This window comes from Schistocerca piceifrons, chromosome 7, assembly GCF_021461385.2.
Source record: "Schistocerca piceifrons isolate TAMUIC-IGC-003096 chromosome 7, iqSchPice1.1, whole genome shotgun sequence".
In the NCBI taxonomy this organism is placed as follows: domain Eukaryota; kingdom Metazoa; phylum Arthropoda; class Insecta; order Orthoptera; family Acrididae; genus Schistocerca; species Schistocerca piceifrons.
Genome location: NC_060144.1, coordinates 179,998,422 through 180,021,601, shown reverse-complemented (window position 1 = coordinate 180,021,601; position 23,180 = coordinate 179,998,422). Strand labels below are relative to the sequence as shown.

Below are 23,180 nucleotides of genomic sequence, written 5' to 3'. Positions count from 1 at the left end.
TAACATGCGCCTTCTCCCAATTTGGTACATTTAAAAGTGTATTCTCTGTGTTGAAAAAGAGTCTGCAATATAGTTGCTCATAAATGAACATTTATTACTGAAAATTTAAGTATAGAAAATAGGAACAAATTTTTGATATCTACAATTGTGAAATATTTGTGGAAGCTCTTCAGTCAGTGTAATTAAACCTGAAAGCAAGACTTCTGTAATTTTGTAAAATCTAATGCTTCAAATGGCGTTGTGGATCATGGGACACAATTTTATGAATACTGTTGTGTGATTAAGTTTCGTGAGGACCAGTTGCTGATTTGGGAGAATGAATTGGAGTTTGATTACAGTACAAAGCAACAGGAAGTTGTAACATATTTCACAACTGGTAAGCGTGTCCAAAGGTTATCGGAAGTTTGATAGAAGTATCTTGAAGAATTTCACATATATGTGAAAATAATTTTTTTATTCATGAATGTCTCATGGACGTATGAAAATAAGAGAATAAAGTTAGGAATGGTGAGAACTGTGACAATAATAAAAACACCTTTCATTATTTTATTATTGCGGATTTCTAAAACGTGGTGGTCAGTGAAAACAAATTTCTATAGCAGTCATGCTATTCAGAAGTACTACTCGAGCACTGGTGGATAAGTGCCATCAATTGCAGTCTGAAATTTGTGTTTATATTTAGATTGTGTGCACAGTAATGTTATCACATTCCTAGCAATAAATTTGTAGTATGGCTTCATGGCAGCAAATTACACCTCTGATTTCTACTGACCTGTTTGTGTGTATTGTTATTTAGCTAGGTGACCCAGTGTTAAGATTGCGTGTTCATATTTGGAAGGAATGAGGTTCACTTCCTAATTAGGCTGTCCAAATTTATCGCTTCTGTGGTTTCAATGAATCAAACAAGGCAAATCTCAGGCTGGATTCTTTAAAAAGGATGGGATTGATGCCTTTTTCCAGTCCTTCTCTGATCCAAGTTGCTGCTCACTGATAGTACTACCTTTTGTGGGATGTTATATCTTTATAGTTCCTACCTTCATTTTTGTGCAGTATTCAGAAACTGTCAAGATTTTGCCTAAAATTAACATGATAAGCATAGTCCTGCTCTATACAAGAAATTTATTGCATCTTGTTTCTGTTTGGATTACTTTCAATATAAGATAAAAATTGCTTTTTCTTTCTCATGTTACAGAGATGAACTTTTGCCGTGGAGGTGACCTGCTGCATTCTCCAGCCCTCAATTACAGTTTACTTCATCTGGCAGCTGATGTTGAAACTGTGCGCCAACAGAAGCTGCAGCAGGAGCAGCCAGAGGATGAAACAGAAACACGAAGCTCGGAGGACTCCATGAGGGTAAAGGACTCAGAAACACACACGGTATGCGCTCTCACACTGCTTGGCACACTGCCCAGCTGCCTGCCTCCCCATCTTTGGACCTATCTGCTATGTCTGCTTGAGATTAGCAGAAATCACTGTTAATTCAGTTGATGTGCTGGTCGGTTTCTGAGGCAGTGGCCTAGACATTATGTCTGTATGAGTTTAAAAGTGGTTTGTTGTATTTTTTGAGTAATTTTTGTGCTGACTTTTTGCACATGGGCTTCCACTTCAACATATATAGAGGAATGATTGTGTAGGAAATTATAGTAGCATTCATAAGAGCAACTTGCAGTGAAACAATCAATTGCACAGCTGAATAATCTGGAATGCTTAATGTCAGTGGTGTTAACTGAGTAAGCGGAGAGCTGTAATTACCTATGTGTTTGTGTTTCTATCTTATTATTGCTATTATTATTGTTGTTGTTGTTGTTGTTGTTGTAGAAGTAGTTGTCTTGCTGCTGCTGCTGCTACCAACTGCTTGAAATACATGCAGATTTTGATTTGCCATTTGTATTATTTTTATTTATGATATTTAAGTTTATCATTGAATGGTATGTATGTACTCATTTGACTGGCACATTTTTTTTGCTTGAAAAGTGTTACTTTTTGGATTGTTCATGTGCTACCAGTGCCTCCATCAGGATAATTACCCTAGTGTTACATTTACTGTGATTATATGTGCTACTGTTTGTAAAAACTGCTACACAATGATGGACAAACAAAAGTACTGCATAACTTACAGGACATTCTAAGTTCTGAAAGGCATGTAAACGATTATATTTACAGAAGAAAAGTGCTTGTGTGAATTCAGAAGCACGCACTTCTACAATCATGGTAGACTGAAGCATACAGTTTTACGTGAAAGCATACAGTTTTACGTGATTGTATGGTGTGATTTCCCAAGCACCTTTAGTGATTTCTCAAGCACCTTTATTCTCAGTTCGTTCCTTTTCGAAGAAATTCACTCGGAGGGCATGTTACGCATACCATGATTTCTGCATGTTATCGAAACCTCGTTGTACAGCATTGGATTCCTGCTTTGGAAGAGCGCAACTGTGAGGATGCCACTCTTTCTGTGTAAAAAGGTGCAACACCTTGTGTCACTCGCCCAGTGAGAGATATGAGTAATGCAGCCTTCCATGAGTGTGTTACATCCAGAGATTTTTCAGATGCAAGGTGTGCAAGATCATATGATGGGAATCCATGTGGCTTTCCTGTAAAATAAAGTGTTTACCAGGGTCATGTTCGGTCTCTGCTTGTCTGAAGGCCAGTAGTTTCCAGCAGTACTGCTGCAAGCAACTATCATTTTATGGATGTAACATCTCATCTATGTCTCTGGTGCTCGCATTGAACAAGTTGTGTTAGCGGTGCTTAATAATCAAATCAGTATTAAGCCTTTCTCACTTGGTTGACCTTTTCTGCCTATATATATATATATATCCAATTGCAACCAACCAATACATTGATGCTAATAAGAACTGATAATAACATGACACATTTGCATGTATAGTGTTTGATCTGGTAGTAATGCAGTGAAACACCTTGTTTTTGTTATTTTAGCTAAGAAATAATCTTATTTTTTGAAATAGTGCCTTGAAAGTCTGTGCATTTTGTCCAGTGCTTTTTCAGTGGTTCAATCCTACCTCTGAAATGTGATGTTGGAAAGTGTTATGAAAAATGTAGATTACTACTCACAATACAGAGGATACATTCAGTTGCAGACAGGGAAAGTGAAAACTTTGCTATTCATTTTAGCTTTCAGCCAAATTGGGGAGGGGGGGGGGGGGGGAATTGCATACACCATCATAACTCTCTCTCTCTCTCTCTCTCTCTCTCTCTCTCTCTCTCTCTCTCTCTCACACACACACACACACACACACACACACACACACAACCACTGTTTGGTTGCTGTGGCGGTACTGGGTCATAACTGTGCCTGATGGTAGCAGCAATGTGGTGGTGGTAAGGGGGAGGCATTGGGCAGGGATGAGGGTACAGCAGGATGGGATGGTGGAAGGTTTAGTGCTGCTTGTGGGAGCGTGCAGCGACATGGTGTGGCAGATTAGGCATGTTAGGTGGATTCACGAGGTTTTTTTTTTGGGGGGGGGGGGCAGTAGAGGAGATAAGTAGCAAAGAGAAAAAGGACTAAAAGACTCATTGGCAGAATAGAAGGCTGTGTTGTATAGGGAAGGGTATAGGTATGTGGAGGACAGGAACTAGCCAAGATTGGGGCCAAATGGGTAATGGGCACGCAAGATATGTTGCAGGCCTAGTATCCACCAGTGGGATTCACAAAACCTGATGTTGTCAGGAAGGATACTGGTGGTGCAGGCTGTAAAGCAGTCATTGAAGTGGAGCACATTGTGTTAAGTAGCATGTTCAGAAACTGGGTGGTACAGCTGTGTCTTGGCCACAGTTTCAGTGACCATTCATTTGGACAGACAACTTGTTATTCACCATGCCCATATAGAAAGCAGCACAGTTGCGGCTTAGTTTGTAAATCACACGAGTATGTTCACAGTCGGCTCTGCCTTCGATGGGGTCAGAGATGCCTGTGACCAGACTAGAGTAGGTTGTGGTGGGAAGATGTATGGACAGGTCTTGTGTCGGGGTGTATTGGAGACAAGATGTTTGGAGCAGCTGTGGGGTAGGGATGGACAAGGATGTTGCATAGATTTGGTGGATGACAGAATACCACAGTGTAGGTGTGGAAAAAATAGTAGGATATTCCTCATTTCAGGGCACAATGAGAAGTATCGAAACCCTTGTGGAGAATGAAATTGTTTCTCCAGCCTTGTGAGAATGCTCCATTGTTGCCAGACAGTGGGTATGTGGGAGGTTGTAAGTGACTGGACAGATAAGCATAGGGGATCTGCTTCTGGGAAAGGTTGGGAAATTAATTTTGGACTATGAAGGCCTCAGTGGACCCTTGGCATGTTTGGTGGGGGGCTGCTGATAATTGCAGATGTGATGACCATGGGTGGCTAGGTTGTAAGGAAGGGACTTCTTGGTATGAATGAGTGGCAGCTGTCGAAGTGAAGGTATTGCTGATGTTTGGTGGGTTTCATATGGATGGAGGTGCTGTTGTAGCCATCCTTGTGTGCAATTTACAAAAGCTAATGTTGTCAGGAAGGATTTGAGGTTCTGGTTGGTTATGGAGGATTCCACTAGGTGTCCAGTGATTAGGTTGGCACAGGATGGCACTGTGTGGGTGCCCACGGCTGTGTCTTCAAAGGAGAAGCAATTTTGGGTGAAGATATAGTTGGTCATGGTTGCAGATTTGGAGTTAGTTGGACGTCGAGAAAAGGCACTGTTCAGTAGCGGTAAGGCCATAGGCATTGGGGATGTTAGTGTAGAGGGAGGTGACATAAATGGAAAAATGGTGGAGGAAATGGTTGGTGTCTTTATGTTGGGGGTAGGTTGTGGATAATAGGTTGAAAGTGACATGGTTGATGAGGTTTATGGACTTGAGGAAGCATGTAGAAGGAAGGAATGCAGGGAGTGGTATGGTAGTGATCGGGGGTAAGGGGAACACACACACACACAGAGAGAGAGAGAGAGAGAGAGAGAGAGAGAGAGAGAGGGGGGGGGGGAGGCAGGGGGTGGATATGGGCAGGGGTAAGGAGTTGGTAAGGTCTGGGTTTAACAAATTTCTGTGGCACAGGAACATACAGAAAATAACGCATGAAAATATTCTAGAGTGGGGGGGGGGGGGGGGGGGGAGGAAAGTGTGATAAGTTTAAAAGTCTAGGATTAATCATGAGGCATGTTCAGAAAATAAGTATACTGTGACCATAACGGGCTTTTTTTTCCCTTGAGGGTTGGCAAAATTGAGTGATAGAGGGGCCTCCTTTGATCAGAGTGAGATGGTAGTACATAAACTCATGTTGTAGTGTCCAGTTGCGTGAAAGATGTCAGTAAGAAATCCCACCAAGTGTGAGCCATGTACTGCAATCTGCTTCCTGCTTGCAGGAGGTATGACACCCTACTAAAATTTTTTCATGAATCAGAACGTTTTTCCATGAAGATGTTATGAACAGAAGGAGAGAGTGATGTGACGAGTTTAGTGTAGGGAGAACAAATGTTTATGATAAATGAAGGAGGGGAATACATTTCACAGGCTGTATATGCTGTGGGACAACTGGGAAATCCGAGAATTTTTTCATGCGGGAGAAAACCAGGAAAAACCCATGAATTTTTTAGAATGCTGGGAATTTTTCATTGTTTTAGTTTTCAGCTAAATTTTTGTGAATTTGACTGATAAGAACTGATATGCTAACAATGTATTTTACTTAAACCCATTACTGCGGAATAGTACTGCAGCAATAAAACATAAACAGGGGAGGAAAAAAAAGGTTCCAAAGGAAATGCACCATTTCCAATAACAAAGCACAGTGCATACACAAGTGTCCGCCAATACGAAAATGTGTCAAAGGCTTTAGGATGAAGACTACGCAATACTTCATAACAACAAACTGATTCCGATGACCGTGACATCACAGCGGTTTACATTAGGTTTGTTTGAGAAGTTGCCAGCGGGCTCATGTGCGTGTGCAGTTGAGTCATGTATGAGCAGAACCTGCTTCCACTTATGGCTACTTGAAGTACGGCTGTTAGCTGAATCAGCAGTTGCAACAAGCATCCAGAAGCTAGCTGGAAAAATTCTTCTGTTGCGCCCAAGCTGACAGATTCGCGCGTGCGCTGAACAGTGTAAGTTGCAGTGGAGAGGGCGGTAGTCTCCACGTGACCCATGTTTAGGTTTATAGTTATTTTGCTGTTTCTTTTTCGTTTACAACTCTCATGTCAAATGAACAGAAAACGGATTTCTGTGGCCGAGAGCTAGACAAGTGAATTAAAATACATTCACATAGTTACAGAAGGCTGAAACATGTCATTAGTTTCAGTTTCCTGATTTTATGTTATTTGCAGGTTTTTGGCAGTCAAGCATTAATTGCCTTGCACAATAGTGAAGTTATTTTTGTTGATTTGCTAAAGAAATTTGGTTTTTATTAATCTTTTCTGCAGAGGCAGTCAGTTTATTTGAAACAAAGTGTTTGATTCCACAATATTGGCTATTGTCAACTGTTTGCTGAATTAAAGTGCCTGGTCTTATCTCCTAGCACATATGGTGTTACACCATAAAGAACCAAACATGATATATTACTGGTACTTGAAAAAAAATTTGCAGCTCGAAAACCACAATGAAAAGTGTAATGCCAGGTTGGGGCATACTTCTTTGTGAATCTGGACATACGAATGTATACTTTCAGCCGAAAAATGCATTTTAGTGTGGTTTGCAAAATTCCGATGCTCTTTGAGTATCCTCTGATGTTCTGTTTTGTTTACAATGTATGTAAGATCTTTTAATGCTATATAGGTATGAACATGTGGGACATCATCGTAACTGCGGCACGCACAGTAATGCCGTTTTCTGGCGCTCTCTGACACCTGCTGTAACAAATTCTAACAGCTCAACATGAGAATATTGCAAATGGTGATTGAAAAGCGTTACTTTCAAAGTAAATTACACAATTTGAATTACGTTACATTTACGATTGTGCATTGAATTTCTTAAGTCACAGAGTGTCTGATCCTCATTTAAAGCTCAACACTCTGAGAGCCGACCACTGGAAGAATTTCAAATCCAGACATTATGTATGATTTAAGGCTTTACAGCCACATTTGTGTGATGTGTATTAAAGTGTAACACATGCAAAAGAGACTAATATTATATGTGAAAGCTTAGCTTTTCTTGTAACTACACTATGTATATTATTTAAACCATTCACTATTCCTATTTATGTGTTCGCACTAGTGATGAGTGATGTTGGTTGCTATTGGCGTGACTACGTCACGTGTCCTATGCTCCGAATATCTGCTCTCATTGGATGGAGAGATCATGTGACATCAGTTATGATTGGTGTACTAAAGTGCATCACAGTCTCAATTTCAATGCTTCGGAAACTAACGTGCTGTATTTGGCGGAATTCAAATATATATATGTTCGTAATATGGAAATATGCAGCATACATGCTGCTGCACATTAAAGATCTTTCGAAAACACGTGTCGTCTTGTCTTGTGTCGTCATCCCCCCCCCCCCCCCCCCCCCCACACACACACACACACACACTCTTTTTTTTTTGGGGGGGGGGGGGGGGGGGGGTTGGTATACTGTCCACTTGACACAGAAAAAGTGTATTTTCATCTGGTAAAAAGTGTATTTTTTATTTTTAAGCGGAAATCTGGGAATTTTTTTCCTTTCCACATATACACCCTGATTTCATTTTGACTGATGAGTTGATGCAAAAAAATCAAGGAAACTGTTCCTGAAGACAGCTGCTTAACAGTGGATGAAACTTCTGTGATGTTTCCACAACTCTCCAGGACTTTCTTACACAGGACACTCGCAGAAATGGTGGGATGCCACTGTGCTGCATATTTCCATATTACAAACATATATATATGTGCAAGATGGGTCCCAAAACAGTTGATGGAGAAGTACAAGAAAATTCGGGTCAGTAGTGCCCACAAGTTTCTTGAGAAACTTGAATAGCAGGATAAGGATTTTCTGAGCTCTGTTGTGATTGGAGATGAGATGTAGGTGGCTCATTACTTGCCTGTGATAAAAAAAAAAAAGTCGTCACACTGGTGTCACACCTATTCTCAGTCTGCCAAAAAATTGAAAACCACAATATCAGGCAAAAAACCTCATGGCCTCTGTGTTTTGGGACTGAAAAGGCATCATATCTACCCCATGGTGAGACCATCAATGCACACCAATATTTCGAAATCCTAAAAAAAATTCAGAAGCAACATTCAAAACAGAATGAGGAGAATGCTGACTCTTTTCACCTCCCTGAAAGTACACATGAGGGGAATTAAGTTTTTAACTGACAGGCAGGTGCAGAAAGATGTTCTGAATTGGAGGGGGGGGGGGGGGGGGGGGGAGGAACTGGCAGGAGAGTTCTTAGAGGCAACCATAAAAAAGCTTGTGCCACTGTTCACTACACGCATTGAATGGGATGGCGATAATTTGGAAAAATAGTCAGTAAGTGTATCAACAGTATCCTATAATTCTTTTTTCAAATACAGTTTATCTAAAAATTTGTAAAAAGGTAAACATTTACTTTCTGAAGATGCCTCATATATTGGCAGGAAGAATTTGGGACATGAGATGCTGCATCAACAATCCACACTGTCATGTAGCCATGCGTTGTGCACAAATGAGGTCATTGATACAGTGTGGCACGTAAGTCTGAGCTTCAGATTTTTGGAAGGCAAAAGATAAAGCACAGGAAAGAAGAGAAACAAAGAACTCACAAGGAGTAAATCAATGCATTCAAGAATAGTAACTAAGGAAAACAGGACTAGGTTGTGGGATGGAAGAAAAACCATTTGGCAAAATCATACAGTGGGTAGTCGAGGTTGGAAGAACAACAGTATTGTAAAAAGGATAGATTGGTACTCACCATATAGAGGAGATGTTAAGTTGCAGACAGGCATAACAAAAAAGACTGCTATATGTTTCAGCTTTTGCCCCCCCTCCCCTTTGCCCCCCTCTCCAACCCCCACTGAGAGAATATCTGCATTTGTGGACCAACACTTTCAGCCTGTTGTTTGTAACCTATCTCCCTATATAAAAAGACACCAATAATTTCCTCTGCTGACTCTCCACAGTTCCTTTTCCTTTACCACTCGGTGCCCTACTTGTCATTGTTGATGCCACTTCCCTCTGCACTAACATCAATGTCCAACTAACTGCAAACCTACAACCTCCTTCCTTGTCACCATGACTAACTATATCCTCACCCACAAAATTATTCTCCTTTGAAGCCATCACCTACATGCAAGTATGTAGTATGGCAATGGGCACCTGCATGGTACCATCTTATGGCAACCTGTTCATGAGCCATCTAGAGGCACCTTTCCTAATCACTTGGAATTCCAAACCCCATTATGTATTTCAAATTCATTGATGGTATCTTTGTGATCTGGGCTGAGGGTGAGCACATCCTATCCATTTTCTTCCAAAATGTCAACACCTTCTACCCCATTTCTGGTCATCCTCAACCCAACAAGTCACTTTGCTCGATGGTGACCTCCACATCAAGAATGGCTACATCAGTACCTCTGTCCATGCCGAACATACCAATCACCAGCTCACTTAGAGAGATGTCTCCCATTCCGTACCAAAAAGTCCCTTCCGTACAATCTTATGTTAAAAACTTTAAACAACTTTTTTAAATAAAGTAAAAAAAATCCTTTATTCAACAGCCAATATAATCATCAGTTATTTTTAAGACAGAATTTCAGGATGTATACATCCTATCTCTTCAGACCGTGCATTGGACCTTGGCTTCTTGTGAAGCGTATATCAGATTTTGATCTCTTGGAAAATTATGTCAAAAGGCAAGGTGTTTGTTTAATCAAGGGGTGTCATTTGAACTATATCAAACTTGAGTGTGTGGTTTGGATTGTCTTGTACGGGAGACTCCCTTGTTAGTATTCTTGCACAGGATAGTTGTATTAGAATTAATTCCTCGTGTAGTAAGTTGTCTTCTTTGTGAATGTGTTGATGCAGTTATCAAATGTTACAGTAATTCTTTATATTTTTTGTATCCCCTGTCAGTTGATTTGAAATTAAGTATGCCAAATTTTCGCTCCATCAGGTGTTTGTTGGTAGGTGCCATGTGACCGCCATTTTACATCTTCAATTGCACATAGTTCTTCCACTATTATCTGTTGATTTTCCTGATATTATTATACTATCCAGTCGTACAGTATACACACAATTTGTCTTTCCTCAAAATGATAACCTTACTTTTATCCAACATGTCCCAATAAAAATTCACAATTTAATTTGCTTTCCATTTTTGTTCTGATCAGTTGGCAATACTTGCTGTTGCTCATTTGTCATCATTTAGAGACACTGTGGCAAGTGAAAATCAATCACTTTACCGTTGATCAACAAGTTGTCATCATCAAAACTTACTGCATTTGTCCAACATTGTTTTAATACATAACTGTATTAAATACTGATAAGTTCAAAATAAAATTGTATCATCATTTCAAGGAACTAATGTTTTACGAAAAAATTAAATTGTGCATTTTAGTGATGCTATATATGCATCTATTCCACTCCAGCACACACAGACATGGCGTGAGGAGGTGATCGTACACTGCAGAATGTAAAAATCTCTGTAATTAGATGAGTCACAGCTCTCAGTTCATCTTCACTAATCCATATTTCATTTGTTGTATGCCAGAATGTCTACTCTGCAGTAAAGAAACAGTGGAGGGACATAGATGAGTTGTGGCTGTGCTATCCTCTGTTTCCTACAACTTTTTAGAAATATAGCATAACAGTAGCTTTCAGGCATATAACACGGGAACAAAAATAATCCTTCAGTATTCACTGATGAACACGAAACTGACAGGGAAAGGAACAATGCTGCATAAAATAGTGTGTGTGTGTGTGTGTGTGTTTTAAATATAGAATAATTAATTAGCACTACTTTGAATATACCCAGAAAAAAGGGTGGATTAATCTGAATGTTATCCACAAGAAAAAAGTGCTTTCTTGTTTCAACCAATTACTGATGAAAGCAGATGTCACGGTACAGTATTATATTAGAAAATTAGTAGTAATACACTCCAGCTTTTTCTTATGTGCAATTAATTGAAAATTACCCCATATGTAAAATAAATTATTTGTTTTTGAGAGAAAATCATGAAACAGTGTATTTTCTGTGGTCCGTAGGACACAGGTGGAAATGCAACACAAGGAGATTCACTCAGTTTCAATCAGCAAATTTACCATGTTGGGGACTTTGTTTATGCGGAACCAAAAGAACGTGGTATGGAACCAAGTATCATCCATGTGGAAAGGCTATGGACCAATCAGGAAGGATGTCAAATGATGTATGGGAATGTATTCTTCCGCCCAAATGAAACATATCATGTCACTACTCGAAAATTCCTAGAAAAGGTACATATCATTATGTGATATGGGATTGCTGATGTATGGTTTCAGATATGTATGTCAACAATAAATATCACAAGACAGAATCTGTACAGTGCCTTGTTTAATTTTTGCCTCTTCTTTATAGGAGGTGTTTAAAAGTGATATACACTTTGCAACACCACTCAGTCAGATTCTTGGCAGATGTTGTGTTCTAAGTGTGAAAGATTACTTCCGCTTCAGGCCAGATGGCTTTCTTGATAAGGATGTATATGTTTGTGAATCAAGATATTCAACTAGAGCAAGAGCATTCAAGAAAATAAAGGTAAGTTGTATTTACTCGAAGAAACAAATTGCATGTGCTGTGATGAACTTCCAGACTTTCTCAGAAAGAATAATTAGGCAAATACAATTACTAGTTTATGCACAAGTTTTCACTTCAAAGATCAGTTTGCTGTATGTGGCAGCATGTTGCTGTCTGTGTAGATGGCTTGTAATTTAGTTCAAAGTATAGTTTCTTTGGCATATGTTCCTGCTATACTTCTCATTTTTCTCTTAAGCCAAATGAAGTTATTTGTGTTTTAGTGTTGTATGGATTTGCAGCAGGGCAGACCCTGGGTGCCAGGGCTCTTGGTATCTGCTGTTATTCACCTTCATATCTGTTTCATGGCTGTGTATTTCAGGGCCATTGTTGTCCTTCTGGTTCATCATCATCTGCATCATATAAACAGCATCAAGTGTGAAGTCTCATCCATCATGTTTTCCGTTCCCTGGCTTTCTTCCCACATAGGGTTAATACAGTTCTCAGTTTAGGGCAGGTGTAAATTTTGTTCAATCCACATTTGTTCCTAAAGTGACAGCACTTCACTGAATGTTTTAAATGATGTTATTAGACATTTTAACTGAATACCAGTAATTCAGATTACTGGTATTTAGTTAAAATGTCATTGTACAAGCTCTAATATTTTTGGAAATGGAATGTAAGAATTCCTGCTTTTGTGTCTGTCTCTAAAATGTTTTCTTTATCTAAAACTGCTATTGTACAGCTATGAAGATTTTTGCTGTTCTATTACAGCTAGCACAACTACTTTTCTACTCACTTAAATGCGATCCATTTATTATAAATTATCAGTCTGTCATTTCCAGGCGCAGATGTGGACTCTGACCACAATCTATTGGTTATGAACTGTAGATTAAAACTGAAGAAACTGCAAAAAGGTGGGAATTTAAGGAGATGGGACCTGGATAAGCTGAAAGAACCAGAGGTTGTACAGAGCTTCAGTGAGAGCATAAGGGAACAATTGACAGGAATGGGGGGAAAGAAATACAGTAGAAGAAGAATCGGTAGCGTAGAGGGATGAAATAGTTTAGGCAGCAGAGGATCAGATAGGTAAAAAGACGAGGGCTACTAGAAACACTTGGGTAACAGAAGAAATATTGAATTTAATGATTGAAAGGAGAAAATATAAAAATGCAGTAAATGAAGCAGGCAATAAGGAATACAAACGTCTCAAAAATGATATCGTCAGGAAGTGCAAAATGGCTAAGCAGGGATGGCTAGAGGACAAATGTAAGGATGTAGAGGCTTATCTCACTAGGGGTAAGATAGATAGTGCCTACAGGAAAATTAAAGAGATCTTTGCAGAAAGGAGAACCACTTGCATGAATATCAAGAGCTTTGATGGAAACCCAGTTCTAAGCAAAGAAGGGAAAGCAGAAAGGTGGAAGGAGTATATAGAGGGTCAATGTACTTGAGGACAATATTATGGAAATGGAAGGGGATGTAGATGAAGAAGAAATGGGAGATATGATACTGCGTGAAGAGTTTGACAAAGCACTGAAAGACCTGAGTCGAAACAAGGCCCCCGGAGTAGACAACATTCCATTAGAACTACTGACAACCTTGGGAGAGTCAGTCCTGACAAAACTCTACCATCTGGTGAGAAAGATGTATGAGACAGGCGAAATACACTCAGACTTCAAGCAGAATATAATAATTCCAATCCCAAAGAAAGCAGGTGTTGACAGATGTGAAAATTAGCGAACTATCAGTTTAATAAGTCACAGCTGCAAAGTACTAATGCGAATTCTTTACAGACGAATGGAAAAACTGATAGAAGCCGACCTAGGGGAAGGTCAGTTTTGATTCCGTAGAAATGTTGGAACACGTGAGGCAATACTGACCCTATGACTTACCTTAGAAGAAAGATTAAGGAAAGGCAAACCTATGTTTCTAGCATTTGTAGTCTTAGAGAAAGCTTTTGACAATGTTGATTGGAATACTCTCTTTCAAATTCTGAAGGTGGCAGGGGTAAAATACAGGGAACGAAAGGCTATTTACAATTTGTACAGATGGCAGTTATAAGAGTTGAGGGACATGAAAGGGAAGCAGTGTTGGGAAGGGAGTGAGACAGTGTTGTAGCCTATCCCCGATGTTATTCAATCTGTATATTAAGCAAGCAATAAAGGAAACAAAAGAAAAGTTCGGAGTAGGTATTGAAATCCATGGAGAAGAAATAAAAACTTTGAGGTTCGCCGATGACATTGTAATTCTGTCAGAGACATCAAAGGACTTGGAAGAGCAGTTGAACGGAATGGACAGTGTCTTGAAAGGAGGGTATAAGATGAACATCAACAAAAGCAAAACAAGGATAATGGAATGTAGTCGAACTAAGTCGGGTGATGCTTAGGGAATTAGATTGGGAAATGAGACACTTAAAATAGTAAAGGAGGTTTGGTATTTGAGGAGCAAAATAACTGATGATGGTCAAAGTAGAGAAGATATAAAATGTAGACTGGCAATGGCAAGGAAAGCGTTTCTGAAGAAGAAAAATTTGTTAACATCGAGTATAGATTTAAATGTCAGGAAGTCGTTTCTGAAAGCATTTGTATGGAGTGTAGCCATGTATGGAAATGAAACATGGACGATAAATAGTTTAGACAAGAAGAGAATAGAAGTTTTTGAAATGTGGTGCTACAGAAGAATGCTGAAGATTAGATGGGTAGTTCACATAACTAATGAGGAGGTATTAAATAGAACTGGGGAGAAGAGGAGCTTGTGGCACAACTTGACAAGAAGAGGGGATCGGTTGGTAGGACATGTTATGAGACATTGAGGGATCACCAATTTCGTATTGGAGGGCAGCATGGAGGGTAAAAATCGTAGAGGGAGACCAAGAGATGAATACACTAAACAGATTCAGAAGGATGTAGGCTGCAGTAGGTACAGGGAGATGAAGAAGCTTGCACAGGATAGAGAGCATGGAGAGCTGCATCAAACCAGTCTCAGGACTGAAGACCACAACAACAACATCAGTCTGCCAATCTGTGTCATTAATAATCACATACAGTATGTACATTTTTGGACATGCCATACCGTTATGCTTCCATAAAAAAGATATTGACAACTGCTAAACCAGCTTCTGAAGATGACAGATTGGTCTGTTCATCCTGGTAAAATGAAATTAAAATACCTGTATCACTGAAGATGGAATTTTGTTCTTAAATATATGCTACAGTTGCTGGAAAAATAGCGGCTATGTGTAAAATAGTGCCACCTGGGAAAGATTCCTACCCATTTGGTGTTACTTAAGACTTTTTTTTAATTGGGTAGTTTCATTTTGCAATAACTCCTGATTGGCAACACCTGGACATATTTTGACTGTGGATCCATCACAGGGAGAAAACAACTGTGCAGCCTGAGTAGATCTTAGTGATCCCAATCGGGCGTTATTGCAGAACCGAACTGCCCGATTTTGCCACCAAATTTACTGCCGGTGAAATTTTTTAAGGTGACCAAATGAGAGAGATTTTTTCTGGGTTGTAGTGTTATTGTTATGATTGCCGTGCTTCAATACACTGAAAATCCAGAGAAACTGGTACACCAGCCTAATATCGTGTAGGCCCCCAATAGCATGCGGAAGTGCTGCAACATGATGTGGCATGGACTCGACTAATGTCTGCAGTAGTGCTGGAGGGCATTGACACCGTGGATTCTGCAGGGAGTTTGGTGGCCAGTGGAACTGTTTAAACTCAGAAAAGTGTTCCTAGAGCCACTCTGTAGCAGTGGATGTGTGAGGTTTCACATTGTCGTGCTGGAATTTCCCAAGTCTGTCAAAATGCACAATGACCACGAACGGATGAAGGTGATTAGACAGGATGCTTACGTATGTTTTGTCAGCAGTCAGAGTCGTATCTAGACATATCAGGAGTCCCCATATCACTCCAACTGCACATGCCCACACCATTATAGAGCCTCCACCAGCTTGAACAGTCCTCTGCTGACAGCAGGGTCCATGGATTCATAAGGTTATCTCTATAACCGTACATGTCTATTCATTCGATACAATTTGAAACAAGACTCACCTGACCAGGCAACATGTTTCCAGTTATCAATAGTCTAATGCCGTTGACGAGCCCAGGTTAGGTGTAAACCTTTGCGTTATGCAGTCATCAAGGGTACAAGTGTGCCATCAGCTCCAAAAACCCGTACTATTGAGGTTTCATTGAATGGTTTGCACGCTGACACTTGTTGATGTCCCAGCATTGAAATCTGCAGCAATTTGCAGAAGTGTTGCACCTCTGACACATTGAACAACTACCTTCAGTCATTGTTGGTCCCGTTCTTGCAGGATCTTTTTCCAGTGCAGCAATGTCAGAGATTTGATGTTTTGCTAGATTCCTGGTATTCATGGTACGCTCTTGAAATGTTCGTACATGAAAAACCCCACTTCATTGCTACCTCGGAAATACTGTGTCCCATCGCGTGTGCACTGACTATAACACCATGTTCAAAGTCACTTAAATCTTGATAACCTGTAGTTGTAGCAGCAGTAACCGACTTAACAATTGCACCAGACACTTGTTGTTGTACATAGGTGTTGCCAACAACAGTGCCGTATTCTGCCTGTTTACATCTCTCTGCATTTGAATATGCATGCCTGCTCCAGTTTCTTTGGCGTTTCTGTGTAAAATGGCAGTAAAAGTTTCATAACTGTTGAACTATTAGTTTTAGAGAGACAAAAACATTTTATTCAGAACAAAAACTGGCACTATTTAGCCCTGTATACGAAACAGAAAAACCTGAAATCTCCAAAAGTATTGGCGCTAGAGCAGTGAAATTTTAACTGAAGATCTGTAATTCAGATGTCTAACAACATCATGTTAAACAATGACTGAAATGCTGTAATTCAAGGATACATGAGGATTCAACAAAATGTAGATTAGTCCCTAAACTTTCTGCAAGCACTATAGTTCTGAAATATCTTTAGGCTTTTCTTTCTACAATTCTCCAGGGTGTATACGCCCCGGGACAACCGGGAAATCTGGGTAAAACCTTGGAATATTTTCGTCCAGGAAAAAAACCAAGAAAAACCTGGGAATTTTTCGTTATGTAAGTTTTCAGTAAAATTTTTGTAATTTTGACTGGTAAGAACAGATACTCTAACAAAGAATTTTACTTTAGCCCTCTACTGCAAAATAATATTGCCACAATAAAATATAAACTAGGGAAAGAAAATCAAAATCAACATCAAAACACAGTGCACACACAAGCTTCTGCCAACACCAAAATGTGTCAAAGGCTTTAGGATGAAGACTATGCAACACTTTAAAAACAACAAACTGATTCCATTGATAGTGACATCACAACAGTTTCCATTAGGTTAATTTGAGCATTTGCCAGCGGGCTCATACGCATAAGCAGTTGAGTCACATACGAGCAGTACCTGCTTCCGCTCATGGCTACTTGAAGCACGGCAGTTAGCTGTATCAGCAGTAGCAACAAGCAGCCAGACGCTAACCAGAAAAATTCTTCTGGTGAGCCCAAGCTGCCAGATTCGCGCATGCGCAGAACATTCTAAGTTGCAGTGGAGGGGGCTGTAGTCTCCACGTGACCCATGTTTGCGTTTAGTTATTTTGCTGTTTCTTCTTCGTTCACAACTCTCATGCCAAATGAAAACAAAACGGATTTCTGTGGCCGAGAGCTAGCAACTGAATTAAAATACATTCACATACTTATGGAAGGCTAAAATATGTTATTAGTTCCAGTTTCCTGATTTTTATTGCATTAATTGCCTTGCATAATAGTGAAGTTATTTTTGTCAATTTGCTGAAGAAATTTGGCTCTTATTAATATTTTCCGCAGAGGCAGTTAACTTATTTGAAACGAAGTGTTTCGTTCCACAGTATTGGCTAGTGTCAACTGTTTGCTGAATTACTAGTGCCTGTTTTTATCTCCTGGCATGTATTGTGTTATGCCATAAAGAACCAAACATAATATTTTCCTGGTACTTGAAGAAAATTTGCAGCCTGAAAACCGGAGTGAAAAGTGTAATGTCAGGTTGGGGCTTACTTCATTGTGAATCTGGACATACGAATGTGTCCTTTCAGCCGAATAATGCATTTTAGTCTGGTTTACAAAATTCCAATGCTCTTTGAGTACCCTCTGATGTTCTGTCTCATTTACGACATATATAAGATCTCTTAATGCTGTATAGGTACAATCATGTGGGCTTCCTACGTCGTCATAGCTGTGCACGTGCAGCAATGCCATTTTCTGCCACTCTCTAACAACTGTTGTAATGAATTCTAACAGGTCTTGGGAAAATATTGCAAATTGTGGTTGAAAAGAGTTACTTGCAAAGTAAATTCCGTGCTTTGCAAAATGAATTACGTTACATGTGCGAATGTGCTTTGAATTTCTTTGAGGGCCAACCACTTCCAAAATTTGGCATCCAGACATTTGTGTATTGTTTAAAGTTTCACAGGCACATTTGTATGATGTATATTAAAGTGTAACACGTGCAAAAGAGACTAATATTATATGTAGAAAGCTTAGCTTTTCTTGTAGCTACACTAAGTATATTAATTTCAAACATAAATTTTTTCTATTTATGTGTTCGCACTACTGAACAGTGATTGTGGTTGTTATTGGCTGACTACATCAGGTGTCCTAGGCTCTGAATATCTGCTCTCATCGGCTGGCGAGATCGCATGACGTCAGCTATGATTGGCTTACTAAAGTGCATCGCAGTCTCGATTTCAGTGCTTCGGAAACTAACGTGCAGTATTTGGTGGAATTCAAATCTATAATGTCCGCAGCTCGTGGTCTCGCAGTAGTGTTCTCGCTTCCCATGCACGGGGTCCTGGGTTCGATTCCCGGCGGGGTCAGGGATTTTTCCCGCCTCGAGATGACTGGGTGTTGTTATGTCGTCTTCATCATCATCATCATCATCATTCATCCCCATTACGGTCGGAGGAAGGCAATGGCAAACCACCTCGACTAGGACCTTGCCTAGTAAGGCGGTGCTGGTCTCCTGCGTCGCTCCCCTACGCTCTGTAAAGAAGTATGGGAATCATCATCATCATCATAACTTTCGTAATATGGAAAAGTGTACATGCTGCTGCACATCAAAGATCTTTTTAAAAATGCTTTTTTTTAATAATATTGGTTTATTTATTTATTTATTTTTTAATTTTTTTTTTTGGGGGGGGGGGGGTGATGATGATGATGATGATGATGATGATGATGATGATCATTTCCTAAAGTGCTGGGAAGCTCTATGCCCATGTATAAAATGCTGACCATTCAAAAGGTTGTCAAGTTTCATGGTTCCGAAAGCAATCTGTCACTTAACTTGGAAAAAGTTTATTTTCACCTGGGGAGAAAGTGTATTTTCAACCACGACATCCGGGGAATTTTTTTTCCTTGTCCATATATACACCCTGATAAATGTTCTTGTGCAATAATGTGTATCTTGCCTCTTGTGAAGGGTATCCCACACTGATCTTCTAGTCTATTGTGTTTTTGATCAAATGAGAACAATAAAATGTACTGATCAGCTAGGTACAGATTGTGGAAGAAAAATATTCTATTGCAGAATCTGTAACAGTGTTTATATGTAAATCATGGGGAAAATGCAGGGGAGAAATGTATACGGCAGATGATGTAGATTGAAAATTTAACTTGTTCTTGAAAATATGCCTAAAGCATTTTGAATCTAATTTTCTGCAAACACAAATAACTGCAAAATCAAACAAAAGCAATGACAACTGATAGGTAACTCCTGGGAGTAAAGTTTCGTGTACTAGGAAGAGAGAGCTCTGCCTAATTCAGAGGACAAACTGTAGTTAAGATTGGAAACCTTACAGCAGTAATGTAAAATCCTCTAGTATTACTAAAAAGGAAAACGTGCACATAAGAAACAAATTCTCTCAAAGAATAACCTGAAAACAATTGGAACATTATTAAACAACACACATATAAAAATACCAACCTTAATGAAATTGAGTCCCCCCCCCCCCCCCCCCTCCAGAAAACAGCTTGGCCAGAAACTATGAAACTTTCAAATTATTGGCCACCAAATCAGGTCAACAATGAAATGCAATTTCGTTGGATTTGCTTGTGCAGGCACTGCATGCATCATCAAACAACATCAGTTTCTAAATACAAACTGCAAGGAGATCAGAAAATTAATCATGTCAGTAAAAAGTAGTAATTTTGCTGACTATGATTTTGATGTTGTTTCTAGCAGAATATTGCACTCTGATCTTGACTTTATAGGATTACCCTTGAGCTATCTTTGTAATCAATGACTTGAGGCATATTTACTGACGGACTCAGGTATGCTGTAACACCTCCTATTAACTGGGTATAAGCAAACCACATCTGTGATTACAGATCAGTTCAACTCCTTGCAGTATTTCCAAAATCATTTCAGAAAGTGGTGTGTGGTAGAATTGTGTCTGTTTTAATTGAACAGAGCATGTTAATTGTTTCTCAGTTTGGCTTTCCTAAATGATAACTCCATAGAGAAAACATAACAAGTTAAGTGCTGGAAGAGACAAATGAGAAAATTTATTCTGTGGATAAATTGTGTTACATTACCAAATCTGTTGAATGTATGACTCACAAAATTCTACCAGGAAAACTAAAGTGTTTTGGCATTAATAGCATCCTTTTTGCGTAGTTGGAGTTGTACCTTCATAACGGAAAGCAGACAGGTCTCACTGACAGACTGTGACAGGGGACAATGGGGGGGAAATAGTGTGGGGTCCCATAAGAATTGTTTCTGGGCTCATTCTTATTCTTAATGTACACAAACGGATCTTCTAATGCCTTTAAAGGCCAGTTCAAAAACTATAATGTTTGCTGATGACGTGAATTTACTGTAGTGTACGTCGTGACACATTTGTGCATGTGGACATGCGCGCGTGCGCACACACACACACACACACACACACACACACACACACACACACACACACAGAGAGAGAGAGAGAGAGAGAGAGAGAGAGAGAGAGAGGGGGGGGGGGGGCGATAAATAAATTTGGAGAGGATGAGCTTATGCTGCTTGCATGTGGCGGCAGAACGGGGGCAAGCACCTTACATGACTTTGTCAAGCCATACTTACCTGTAACCATGACAGAGCCTAGAGGAGAGTATTTACTGCTGTCCAGTGCTCATCATGGCAAGGCTTCCGAAGGAAGCCTTTTGGATTAAGTAGAGGGGAATGGGAAGAAAAGTCAAAATTGGGTGGGCTTCTGATGTGAGGCACACTCATCAAGGTTACCAGCTCAACTTAAGAAGACAAGCCTAACGAGGGAATGCCCAATCCGACATGTTAAACCTGCCTTAAATTTTTTTCCATGGAAAGAATACAAACAACAAATGTACTGTCAAAATCTTGGCTACTAAGATACACTGCAAATATATTTTTAAAAATAATGTTGAAAATTGCCAATTACATTGCACACCATGCGTATGGAGAAATATACACCACTAGTGGAGTCTGTGCAGACTGTGCATGCACAATATGATCGGCACAAAGCTTTGGCTGATGGCGCAGCAGTAAACAGATAACACAATTTGTGAAGCGATTTTCAGTTTCCATTAGTAGTTTCTCTGTAACAATTGTTCGCAATTAAGAGTCACTGGAATTTGCAACTCTTTGGTATCCAGAAATAGCAGTCATTACCAATTCATTTTATGGTATCAGTAAATGCTACAGTGGAGATAAAACTGTATTAATATTTATTGTGCTCCTTTAATATATTCCTGCCTCTGGATCACGGGGTACCAGGTTTGATTCCCTGCCGGGTCGGGCTTTTTCTCCTGCCGGGGACTGGGTGTATGTGTTGTCTTCATCATCATTTGAGACGTAGCAAGACTGGAATGGAAAGATTCAGAAGGTTTATGGGTGCTGATGACCACGATGTTGAGCGCCTCACAAACTAATATCATCATCATCCAATGTAACATTTTGAGCGTGAGCGACATTCTATTCTGTAGACCTCACATCTTGCAGACTGGTTAGTTCTACTGATGCTCTTTCTGATTGTCTTACGTAATGAATTGTTGGGACAAACACTGATCCCTACATTTTATCTGAGAATGATCCTAAATATGTTGATTTGGCAAACTTAGTCTTTTTGTGCTTAGTGCTTCCTGTTTCTAGTGTAATTTCATCAGTTATGTTTGCACTGTCTGTTTTAACTTTGTGCTTATATAGCTCGGTGATCATTTCCACTCTGAAATCATTGTTAATAGTTACTTGTTACAAGATAGCTGGGATTTTTTTCCCCACTTTCAAGCGGTAGTTTCCTTAGTCTATGTATTGTAGAGTTAAAATAGCAACTCAACATCTACTCTGTATGATGAGTAGCAATCAGTCCCTTTCATAATATTGTTGTTAGAGTTAAAATAGGCTCACTTAAGCACACTGGATAGCAGGAATCATTACTTATGGTGCGATCCGTAATGGTTGGCTTATGAAAAATTCTAAATTTGCATTGGCTATTGATATTGAAATTTGGAGGTGTAGGAAACTTACACTTTTAATAATTTTTATTTCTTTTGTAAATTTTATACTGAGAAAGCAATGTGTTAAGTTGGTCATGCATTATATCTGTATCGGTAAAAGATTCCTCAAAAAGTACTATAGAGTCATGCACACATCATTTATAGCAATGAATTGTCTTTGTTGTGCGTTCTAAATTGGCGAAAAAAATGTGTTTCTCATGTGTTTATGAAACTGTCAGCTGGAGTTGGTGCGAAACAATTGCCCATTGCAGAACGTTCTTATTGTATAGAAATGTGCTCTGGAATGTGAAGTAATTCTGAGAGGTTACTAAATCTAATAAGTCAACGAATTCCCAAATCCCAGCCATTGTGAATTATTTGTGCTTAATTAAGTTCTTCTTTATTACTTCTGTTCTATCCTTAACTGGGACACTTGTATACATATTTGTGAGGTCAGAAGACACAAACACCCCATTCTCTGGTATCGGGACATCTTTAATGTAACACGCAATCTCGAGAGTTGTGCGAAGTGTACTGTTTTTCGCAAGTGTAATATTCTTTAAGTAGGAAATAAAGTTTTTTACTGACCTAATAGGTGGAGCTATTGAAGCAATTAATAATCGAATGAACAGGAACATTTCCTTAAATAACGTTCAACTTTTTAGTGGGGTCCTTCTCTGCCTTTGTGATTTTATTGTTTTCAAAGAGTTGCAAATCTTTTTCATTATACCCAGGTTCATCGGTAATGATGACTGTTACTTCTATCAGCCTTTGATGCTGAGTCACAGATAGGCACAACAAAAGATTTTCACACTTAAAGCTTTCGGCCAATGCCCTTTGTCAACAAAACACACACACACACACACACACACACACACACACACTCACACGCAAATGCAACTCACACAAACGACTGCAGTCTCGGGCAACTGAAACCACACTACGAGCAGCATCACCAGTGCATGATGGGAGTGGCGACAAGGTAGGGAAAAAGGAGAAGGCTGGGGTAGGGAGGGGAAAGTATGGTGGGGATGGTGGAC

At 39.6% G+C, this 23,180-nt stretch overlaps 1 protein-coding gene across 1 annotated transcript in view; it reads left to right on the top strand.

Moving 5' to 3' along the window:
- Positions 1-23,180, top strand: part of LOC124804605 (protein polybromo-1) — a 334,390-nt gene that overhangs the window by 206,605 nt on the left and 104,605 nt on the right. Inside the window, exons 19-21 of the mRNA XM_047264803.1 lie at positions 1,195-1,353; positions 11,139-11,366; positions 11,488-11,664. Of these exons, the coding sequence (XP_047120759.1) occupies positions 1,195-1,353; positions 11,139-11,366; positions 11,488-11,664 (564 nt within the window). The remainder of the gene's footprint in view (positions 1-1,194; positions 1,354-11,138; positions 11,367-11,487; positions 11,665-23,180) is intronic.